Below are 11,745 nucleotides of genomic sequence, written 5' to 3' on the forward strand. Positions count from 1 at the left end.
TGACTTTTGAGTGACAATGATAAAGTTTAATTACTTTTAAGTGACAAAAAATAGTTATATGACTTTAGTGAAATTGAAAGATAGTTCAATGACCATCAATAAAATTAACCCTAATATTTATACATGTCCATGTAATTCGGATTTCGGGCCTGATTGGATTAAATTATACCAATCCAAATCCGATCTAAATATCCAAACTTTTAAAAAACCTAACACATACCCAAAAGGAATTTTTATACAAATAGTCGGCCATATTAATTGTTTACTTTTTCTAGCCATATACATATATTATACATAATTATACACATTTAATACATAAATTATGCATATAATATATACATTCGCTGACTATTTTTAGTTTAAGTTCTAGGCCGGACGACTATTTGGGTTAATTCTTCTATCCAAAATTCGAAATCCAAATATCTGAATAGAGTGGATCAGTTCAAATTCTCGGATATCTGACGTAAATGCACGGTCCTAATGACAAGATTACTAGGAGAGCGAAGAGAATACTAGCATGCATGGCCAACAAATGATAATTTCGTGTTTTCTTTGTATATTAAGTTATTAATAGTAAAATATTACCTCAACATTATTTTAGAGTTTTATACTTTTGAGAACCATTTTAGACTAAAATATACTTCGTGTAGGATAAAATAACAATAAGCATTAATTTCTACCATGGTCTTTATGACCATCATTTTATTTATCTCTAGAAATGCATTTAGTTGACTTCAAATACTACTCATCCAATTAATTTTTTGCGTGATGACTAAACCTAATAATATGGAGTCTATTTTTAGTTTTTCATATTTCTATTTTTTTGTATTTTTTTTCTTTGAGTTAATAATAGGAATAAGATGAAATCCATATTAGGTACCTAAGCAAATAAAAATATTTTAAGGTTTACGTATACACTACCCTTCCAATACCTACTAGCAAAATTTTACTGGGTCGTTGTTGTTGTAACTCAATTATATAGCTTAATTTTTTGTGTAATTTTTCAATTTATACTTATTAGTATGAAGTATACGTGTAATGCGCGTACTCTAAAACTAGTACTATTAAAATGTTTAATATCTTAATTTTAAAAAAATTACAATCACACATATTCTGGCGAGCTTAAGTCCACAAGTTTTAATTTTTTTTTTTTTTTAGATTTCGCGTTGAGTCAAATTAGGATAAATAAATTAAAATAGAGAGACTAATATTTGTGGTAAAAAGTCCTTTTTCTTCTAATTTCTTACTGGAAAAATGAAAAAAAAAAAACAAAAAAAACTCGGCAATTAACGGTAAACACCAGAAACGGAACTTCAGAAAGACCATATTGTACTTGAGGGTTAGTCGTTTTTCCCTACTTATTCTTTCAGTTTATGTTGTTTTCTTAAACTAACTATAAATAGGATTGCTCGTTGTTACATTCAAATAGCGCCTTATCACTTTTTTTAGGCTTTCTTCTACTAGTTTACTGTCTAATTGCACTGTATAATATATGATGAATTGTAATTGTTTCTATGTGATAAAATGCTGTTCATTATTTCTGACTTCTGCTGAAATGTTATAAATCTATTTCTTAGTTTGTTTAGAGGAAATAATAATGGTGAATATGCTTTATTGAAGGTTAATTTGGACGACTGAGGCTTTTTTATGCAGAGATGGATTCAGGATTTAAACTTGATGTGTACAAACCTTCAAGGTGTTTAACACTTAATTTACACATTTTATTTCATGAGTTCAAAATTTGTTATTTCTTGATTTTTTAGTGTTTTTTCGCATAAATTATCTATGTTCTGTGTCAAAAAAACTGATTAAGTTGAACCTAGTGTTTCTAGATTGCATCTAAAATAACACCAAAATGCAGAGGCGGATTCATGATTTAAATTTGACGGGTTCAACATTTAAGGTGTTTAACACTGAACATATTGTAATTTTGAATTCATTGGTTCAAATTTTGATATGCATTGAAACTTTTATGAATTTTAACATAAATTATATATGTTCTGTGTCAACAATACTGGTTCAATTAAACCCAGTGTTTATAAATTGCATCTGCCTCTATGCTGTGGTGGTAGAGCACGTTCATCGCTAACTGATTGGGTGGAGGTTTGGGCTGTGTCAGTAAGTAGGAACACTATTGATGTCTCGGCGGTGTGGTAAGAGAAACAGTAAAAATAAAGAAGATTAATGTGGTTAAATGCTCCTTGGTAATTAGGTTAATTCTATCCTATTTATCCCAATGTGAGCTGTAGCAGTTCTAAATGTGTTAAGTTTTGCAGATTCCTGCTATCAAATTGGTAGTAGAATTAACTTAGATGATCCAGTTATAGCTAAGTTTCAAAGGTCCGCGTTAGTGTAAATGCTAGCAAATGAGGGGAGTGCGTTGGTTGGGTAAGATAAAGTCGTTGTTCTCCTGCTATTCTTACAATTTAAGGATTGTGATTGGCATTCCATTGCTTGCATTCTTGAAATAGTGGGAGAACAATCAACCAGGCCTTACAGTCATTAAACGGGTAGATTAATTGATATTTTTTCAAGAGAACCATAATACTAGTCTCAAGTTTCTGTCATGCTTCATCGATGACAAACATTTTCTTGCGTGCATCATTCAGTTCTCAAGTTATTCCTTTTGCATATTTGTCGCAGATTTGGCGTAACTGGTAAAGTTGCTGTCACGTGACCAGGGGGTCACGGGTTCAAGCTGTGCAAACAGCCGAAATGCAGGGTAAGACTGTATATAATAGACCTTTGTGGTTCGACCCTTCCCCGGAACCCGCGCATAGAGGAAGCTTAGTGCACGGGGCTTCCATGTTGTAGATTTAGTTTCAACGTTCTAGACAATAGTGTTTGACATAGTTCTAATGGTATAACATGCACAGGCATGCTAGAAACAATTATTGGAAAAAAATCAGTGGAACTTTCTTAATTAGGGTTAACTTCATGGAAGGTTGTTATATTAAGAATGGAGTTGTTTTGGGCCCATATGCTTAAAATTCTATTACTACTTGGTATTGCCTGTGTTTTGGTTGCTTTACTTCCTTGCTGTTGTTAATGCTTTTACTGATTTTTACACTACAATATTTCTTCTCTATACTGTTGTAATTTGCATGCTTGCTTGGAACCGAGGATCTATCGGAAACAACCTCTCTACCTGGATAGGGTGGGGATAAGCCTGTGTACATACTACTCTCCTCAGACCCCTATTTGTGGGATTACACTGGGTTTGTTGTTGTGTTGTTGTTTTGGGCCATATATTATACCCAAAAATAACTTTCTCACTCCTTTGAATCCACAAACTAGAAAATATGTCACTACTCTCTGATAAAAGTTTAAGATAACAGGCAAGAACAGCTTAATGCTTCCTGTTACAAATATGTTATTTCAAATAGTGATAAATTTGTCGATGATATGTCACCTATGTAGTTGTGCTTTTAAGTTTATTTGGAATTCTCAGTTCTTTAATTACTTCTGAAACTACTTTTTTCTGTTATATAAACCTTCTTTCTTTTTCAATAAAGAGTTCTTTTACTAGAACTCGAGCTCGTTGATAGTCCAACTTCCTATTACTGCTCATTTCAGAGAATGTTGAATTTTCTGCAATATACATTTACATCATTTGTATCATGAAGCATGATTAGCATATATTATGAATTGATATTAGTCACCGAAATTGAATATGACTATGTGGACCTTTGATGCCATACGATTGCAAACACGACCTGTTATAGACTTCTCTCTTTCTTCTTGTTGTGTACCTTCCTACAATGAGTCTGTAGCTATGCTCTGATTAGCATATTATTCTTCCTGTTTGTCCATATTCTTGATATGGTATTACTATTCCATCTCAGGACAATTTCTAGTGTGTTGCACTATTCTAGAGTTTCGAATTGCCACAGTCTGTAGCTATGCTCTGATTAGCATTATGTTGATGTTTTATGCCATACGATCCCCGCGCATAGCGGGAGCTTAGTGCACCGGGCTGTCCTTTGGTTTTATGCCATACGATGGAAAACATGACCTGCTATGGACTTCTCTTTTTGTTCTTATTAACTTCCTACAATGAGTCTGTAGCTATGCTCTAATTAGCAGGTCATTTTTTCCTGTTTATCCATATTCTTGATATGGTATTACTATTCTGTCTCAGGACAATTTCTAGTGTTTTGCACTACTCTAGAGTTTCGAATTGCCACAGCCGTATGTGAAGCATTGGATATTAAAGAGCTAGCAACAACTTGCAACTATAACCTAAGCATGGGCGAAGCCACCTTTGTCGAGATATTACGAAAAATTATACTGTGTAGATAAGTAAAATATTAGATTTTAAATATATATAACATATATTGAACATCTTGAACACCCTTGCGGGAATTTTCTTTTTACTTCTGCCAAGTCCGAACACCCTTAAGGAAATTTCTGGCTTCGCCACTGAATCTAAAGCTTATGTGGTTGGCTTGAATGGCTTATCCATGAGAGCTAGCGTTTATGGGGTTGCCTAAATTACATACCACACAAGTGTATTTATGATTCTTTTCTCCCTTACGAGAGAAATGACCTTATCCATTTTTCATGTTGGTAAAATAGAAAATGAACCCCGATAAGTTCTGTATTATCATGTACTTGTGTTGATGCACTGAGTATTTATATAGGTCGACTGGAGTTGAAGTTGTAGTTCCATTTCTGAATATCGTAGTTCCATTCAGTGGCGAAACTAGGAATTTCCCCAAGGGTGTTCAAATTTGAAAGAAATAAAAAAAATTCCCGACAAAGGGCGTTCAATATGTGTTATATACCTCTAAAAAGTAATATTTTACCTATATACACAGTAAAATATTTCGACGAAGGGTGGTCAATTGCGCGTGTGGCTTCGCCCATGGTTCCATTTCTCAATATCAAAAGAAGCTTTGGAGACAATGTTTTGCAAGATCAGCTAATGTCGCAAATGGTTAACTGGTTGATGAATCAGAAAGTGATTTCATCTTGTAAGTATTACAGAAGGAAATATGGCCATTTTCAGCAGCTCAGATTTGGAAGTTGTGAAATAGTTGTCAAATTCCTCGGTCCTGGTCAGGTAAACAATTTTCTCAAATTCTTTCTTAATTCATCCAAAAGAACTACAACCTATGTTCCATTTTATGTTGCACTCTTTCCTTTTTTGGAACTCTTTAATTTTAAACTTCTTGTTTACCCTTAGTGACGTGCTCTTATGATCATAGAAATGCTATGGCATGTTTAAGAGCACCAATTCTAAGAGTATTTTTGGTATGTTCCAAAAGTCTTTCTTTCTTAAACTCCATATAATTAACTTTTCCAATCTGTGGTCAGATCAAAATGCCTCTTTCGTTTGGTCTCATATCAAATTGAATCTTTGGTTGCCTGCTTTACTGCTTGAGAAATAAAAAGAAGATAACACTCTGTCAAATTATCCGACCCGACCCATATTTAATACAGATAAAAAACGGGTTACCCGGCGGATAATATGGATATCCATATTATCCATGGCTTCTTGAATATGATCACTTTTGGGAGAATTTCTAGTCTCCCAAACTTGAGTAACTTCCAATTTGAGGCTTTACAAATATAAAAGTTAAACCCATTAGTTATCCACTTTCTAAGTGGATAATATGGTTCTTATCCATATTCGACCCGTTTTTAAAAAGTTCATTATCCAACTCATTTTTTAATGGATAATATGGGTGGATAACTATTTTCATTTAACCATTTTGCCACCTCTACTTCATTCTTTAATCTTGCTTTTCCCTTCTATTGCCAATGGCATAAAACTACTTTCACGTTTGAACTTTTCATACAGGTGTAACAGTGGCAAGGCCCAAAAATTAGTCTAGCAGTGCCCGAATAGGTCTGCCGTTTACTTTCATGTCGACGAACATTAAGGTCCTCTTTTGTGTTGTGGGAGGGCTCTCATCCGCCTTTCCTTTCCCTTTCTTGACGATTAAGCATGCGTTCTTCTTGGGGTTACCAGTATTGGTTCCCGCCAAGGTATTATGAATGGAGCCAACAAATGCATTGAAGGCACCTACTTGCTCTGCGCCGTCTGATTCGTCAGGGTCTGACTCATCTTCAACAGTTTGTTGAGCATTGATTTGTGTATTGGGGCATTGATTGTTCCAATGTTCCACGCCGCAATGACGGCATTCTGATTGTTGTTGACTGATGCAACACTGTTGCTGCTTGATGAAGGAGTCTTAGATTTGGATGCACCTCGATCTGTAATTGTGGGTATGTTGTTATTGTTGTTCAAGAATTAATATATATGTTTGGAAAAATAATATTTGACCTATATATACAATATAATTTTATGGCAAAAGGTGTTCAATTGACCGCCTTTGGCGGCTGTAGCTTCGCTCCTGGATGCAAGATATGTATGTATGATTGATCTCAGAAAAAAGTTCCCTTACACCCTAGTTTTGCAAGTGTAAAGATTTTTGAGAATCTGATTCTATCGCCTAGAAACTGATTCAAACTTGTGCCAAATTTTCCTGATCCAGTCTTGACCTTAAAGTTGAGGAAATTAGAGTAGTTGCATTTAATTGGCAGAATATTCTATGTTAGGTGGCCAACCTTTGATGGCCATTTTAAACTAACATTTAAATGCCTACTTTTCGGCACTAAATTCTTGACTTGTGATGAAGTTTTTGTCCACAAGTATTGTGGAATTTACTCTATTTTATTAGTTAAGATAATAAAAAAAGGATCAGTCACTCCTGTAATTGCAGAAGTTATTAGAAAAATGTGTTTCTTTATGTTGTGAAATTGCAGAAGTTAGAACATGGTGAGTTTTTATGCAACATATAACAGCTAGTAATAGTTATAGATCAAGATTATAATCGGAATGATTAATATGCAATAATCAATAACTGTTTGGTGGGCATTATATTTGAGTGCCGGTTTATAAGCGGAGCCTTGACGTACTGATAAAGTTGCTGCCACGTGACCAGCAGGTTACGGGTTCGAATCGTAGAAACAACCTCTTGCAGAAATGTATAGTAAGGCTGCGGCCTGGGTACAATAGACCCTTGTGGTCCGTCCCTTCCCTGGACCCTGCGCATAGCGGGGGCTTAATGCACCAGGCTGCCTTTCTATACAGAATGCAGAATAATCGACGCACTCTCCAATAGCCCCACTTATGTATTATGGCTTAACCAATCCAAAAAGGCGATATTGTGCCTGGCATATGTTTCTTCCTTCTTCACTTTTCGCACTACATCAACCGTGCTCAGACCACATACAAACTGCAGGTCTGCTACTTATTGTTGCAGTTGTAGGTATGCAATAAACAACATAAGTTCATGTGAAACTTGGTTTTCTTTGATGGCAGCTCAGTATTTTGACATGAATGGTGTCTGCAGATTTTCTACAGATCACACAAATGAATTACTAGCCACAAGGCTATCTAGAAAGTTATGTATTACAGCTGCAAGTTCTAAAAAGAAAATGTCCAGCTGCGACGTCTTAAGGCTGATGGGGTAAAAGATTTTTCGAGTGAGGAGAACTTGACATAACAGAAAGTCATTGAGAACTAGAACTTAATGTCTTAGTGTCACACCTCTTTTTCACTAAACTCCGTTGGGTCTTTGAAAAATGGAAAACAGGAATGGTTAAGTGTAAGAAAAGAGTTTTTTTTTAACAATGAATTTGCACCTAACATTATCGCGAAGCTCTTTCTGTTTCCCATTTTACAAAGACCAGAAAAGCTTGGTGAAAAAGGGGTGTGACACTTGCTAAGAAAAATTAGGTGTATAGAGTGGTGTGTCCTCTCCAAGCAAAAGAGACTTTAAGATGGCTTCACAGACTATAGTATCATAGATCAACAAATGTCCGCCGTCAGGAACTTCATGATATTGAATCCAAGGTAATCTTTCTGAGACATGTCTTTGTAGTTTCAAATTAATAAATTTGTCTTCACAGCCATGCCATATGTGAACAAAATTTTGATCTTTTTCAGGAAAAGGATTGCTAAGCGTCAAAGGATCAAAATCCCATTTACTAAAAGCCACAAGGAAGTCGCTGCAAAGGTTGTTGAAAACACTTCTGCTCTTTAGCTTTTCCTGTCAAAATAATATGATGTAGTATTAGCTTGTTAGCATGGGAAGAGGATGTTGCAGAAATGGTGAAGTCGAATTGGCCTTACCGAGGTAAGAAATTGAAATCCAGGTGCATTCTTCAAAAGTTCTAAGTCCTTGGCAGTGAAGTATGTAGGTTTTGAATTATCAGCTGAGGATGAGAGCGATGATTTTCGAATCAACCACCAATGCAATAATCTAGGAGCATATCTTGCAACCAACGTCATCCTTTTGTACCACCTCTTCCGTTCATCGTCCTTTGTTAGAGAATCTGGTAAAGAGGGCCATTGGTAATTGACTATGGGAACCACAAATGCTACCCCTGCTAACCTACCAAGTTCAAGAAAACGATAGGATGACCTGAATACACATTCTGGATATAAATATTGACCACAACAGAGAGTTGTTCTATTCAATTTGACATTTTGTTCATTCGGGTCTCATGGTATCACTTAGCTATATAACTGGGAAGAACAAATGCCACACTCGCTATCTACCAAGTTGAAGAAAGGGCAGCCCGGTGCACTAAGTTCCCGCGGGGTCCGGGAAGGACCACAAAGGTCTATTGTACACAGCCTTACTCTACATTTCTGCAAGAGACTGTTTCCATGGCTTGAACCAGTAACCTCCTGGTCACATGACAGCAACTTTACCAGTTACGTTAAGGCTCTCCTTCTACCAAGTTGAAGAAAGGATATGGGAAAAAGAGAAACGTGAAGTACACCGTGGACACACATATTGACCACAATAGAGACATGTACAATTCACTTTGACAAGTTTGTTCATTCGGGTTTCTTTGTATCTCATAGCTATATAATTTATATTAAGTTTATCGTTGATTGAACAATATTCTTGATATTGATTAGAATAAAGACTAACACAATTCAATTTGACATTTTGTTTGTTCCCGTTTCATTGCATCTCTTAGCTCTATAATATAGATTAAGTTAATTGTTCGAGATGTGGACATAACCACTTGTAAAAATGCAGGGTAAAACTGCGTACAATAGACCCTTGCGGTCCGGTCCTTCCTCAGACCTCACACATAGCGGGAGTTTACTGCACCAGGCTGCCCCTTTTTTATTGTTGAATGAACTGCATTGCTAATATTGATCGGAACAAAGGACGGTACGATGAAATAAGAGCAAGAAGTTTGATCTTTACCTATGTGAGATGTGTTTGATGCAACTCCAAGTTGGGTAAGATCCCATTGAAAAACCAATTATGTAGAATTTGGATCCTAATTCCAAGTGATCAGCTAATTCCTCAATGTCAGATGCTTCACTTCTTAGTGATCTTTTTGGATTTGGATCACTTTCTCCATATCCAGCTCTATCAAATTGAACAATGTATATTCCCATTTTGTTCATAAGTTCCTGTTACAAAATCTCAAAAACTTAACAAGCTATAAATATCTAACTGCTCTTTCAAGAACATATAGTGGCAAAATCAACTCATTTTTTTTAGTAATCCGTCCAACCCCTCCAAGTTTAAACGGATTGGATTATGACTCGGCCCAAAGGGTTGAACCCGAAATGACCCATCAAATAGTGTAACCCGACGAGTCAAGATGCAATCAAAATCAAAGCATATAAAATCAAACTTGAAAATTAGGATTAATGTAAAAAATTTGCAATAACTTAAACTAATAATTTAAGAAAAATATAATAGCTTTGACGCTGTTTCAACAACAACAACAACGACAATAAATCCAGTGTAATTCCACGAGTGAACTTTGGGAACACTGTTTCCGAAAAGCAAAATGAAAAATGAGGGGTCACGTCATGTTGGGTAGAGTTATGACTCGTTATTTGACACGTCTTGATCCAACCCGTTTTTTTTTGCCACATTTTTTCATAATATATCAAAGGGGCAATGAATTATGGTTAGATAGTTACCTTAGGTGCAAGAAAGTCTCTTTCTTTGGAGCTGTCAAAGCCATGAACCATAATAATTCTGTAATTTGATTTGTCTTTAGGAACACCTCTTTCTTTGTAAGCCAAGTTTCTTCCATCAATTAATTTGATCTTTGCTGAACTATTAGGATCAGTTTCTGCAGAAACCATTCTGAAATGAACTTTTTATGATAAAAAATAAAAATATTTGTGAGATTTGTTTTTCTTGAGATCTGATCACATTTTATACAAGAAAAGATCTCATTTTGGTCAACCATTTGCCTAGAACAAGAAAGTCATCACCCTTTTGTAGTTTTGTGAAAATCAAAAAGATAAAGATTTTCTTTGGACGGCATTAAAATCTGCTGGAAAAGTTTTTGTAGTTGTCGTTTTTCTAAAAATATTATTTTTGTGGTTGAAGGGTTGGGATGGATTCGTTGAAAAGAAGTTTTCATATTATTTGTTTTTTTTAGTAAGGCAGGTAAAAGGATTTTGTGGGTCTCCACTAGTTTTGCGGAAAGATGTTTTTTCCGAGATAATAATAGAAAAAATATTTTTTTGTATATTATTTTCTTATATAAACACTTCTTTATGTTATATACAAAAGAAAAAAAAAATTTATACACTTTGCTATCGAACATAAATAGCTTCGTCCTCGAGCTAAAATGATCTTTGCCCAAAGTTCTCTGTCTTTTTAAAACTTTTTCTTTTTTGAAAATTAAAAAAGAAAAAGAAGTGTCATGCAATATGCTTCTCTTTTTTTCTTTAAAATTATTATATCAGGGCTATCATGTAAAATGCTTTCTCTTCTTTCTTCTATCTTTTTTGTTGTGACAATGAAGCGGTTATTCATTTCTAACGGAAACCTAAGTAATTAAAAAAAACTTTTGTTAGGATCGGGAACCCGGGTGGTGCGGAATATAGCCAAATAACGGTATAATGACAATAACAAAGACAATGCAAGTTGATAACAACGATAATTAAAGTAGATAAAGAAGACACAAATTTAACATGGTTCGGTCACAGTGACCTACGTTCACAAGCGCAGATGAGCAATTTACTATAACAATAAGAGTACAAAAGAGAGTATAAAATTAGAGTAAACACTCTAATTAATCCCAAATACCCTAAGAGAATAACCTCACAAGATCACTCCAAAGAAAGGGTTCACACAAATGCTTCCCAACACTTAACTCTCGTACAAAACACTCTTAATAAAGGAAGAAAGGAAGAAACAAGAATTGAAGACAAGTCTTGTTGGTGTGTCTAAAATGAACTAATGGCCTTTCCTTTTATAGGCAAAAAAATCTTGACCTCTTAGGTGTAAAAGAAGAGATACAACTTGTGCAAATGATGTCCAACACACAATGCAATATTTTTGGGTCCCAAAGAATATTGCCAACAAAATCTACACTTTGCAAAGATATTTATGTTTATGTGAGATGGACTATATTTGACAAAATAATGGCCATATTACAACTTTTATGGTTGTAACTATGAAATATTTTATGACCACGTTCAAGAGCAATCTGCTTTCATTACTATCGAGCTTGTGTACATGAATGTGGTAGATGAGAGGAAAAGAATATTCCAATTGATTGTGCACATTAAATTATTTTTAGGTCAACGAATGAAAACAGATGCTCTGATTCTTCTTTTCTGTTTTTTCCTAACATCAAAGTTAATAATTCGATTAATAAGATATTAGTTTGTACATACTTGAATCTCAATCTTCAAGGAAGATATTAAGTTGACTTTTCAGAATCTACTTT

At 34.8% G+C, this 11,745-nt stretch overlaps 1 protein-coding gene across 1 annotated transcript; it reads right to left on the bottom strand.

Moving 5' to 3' along the window:
• Positions 1-7,301: 7,301 nt before the first annotated feature.
• LOC107798745 (uncharacterized) lies at positions 7,302-11,237 on the bottom strand. The gene is made up of 4 exons (XM_016621779.2): positions 9,977-11,237; positions 9,243-9,454; positions 8,147-8,408; positions 7,302-8,063 (listed from the first exon to the last, which is right to left on the bottom strand). Exons 1-4 carry the CDS (start codon positions 10,142-10,144, stop codon positions 7,737-7,739), a joined length of 969 nt encoding a protein of 322 aa, XP_016477265.1. The 5' UTR covers positions 10,145-11,237; the 3' UTR covers positions 7,302-7,736.
• Positions 11,238-11,745: the final 508 nt, after the last annotated feature.

Source organism: Nicotiana tabacum, chromosome 19 (genome assembly GCF_000715075.1).
Source record: "Nicotiana tabacum cultivar K326 chromosome 19, ASM71507v2, whole genome shotgun sequence".
NCBI lineage: Eukaryota > Viridiplantae > Streptophyta > Magnoliopsida > Solanales > Solanaceae > Nicotiana > Nicotiana tabacum.

Coding starts and splice junctions, on each gene's coding strand:
- LOC107798745 (XM_016621779.2), bottom strand. CDS start 10,144: ATGGTTTCTGCAGAAACTGATCCTAATAGTTCAGCAAAGATCAAATTA. Junction 8,409..9,242: donor ATCAAACACATCTCACATAG/GTAAAGATCAAA, acceptor TGAACTTGGTAG/GTTAGCAGGGGTAGCATTTG. Junction 8,064..8,146: donor GATTTCAATTTCTTACCTCG/GTAAGGCCAATT, acceptor TTATTTTGACAG/GAAAAGCTAAAGAGCAGAAG.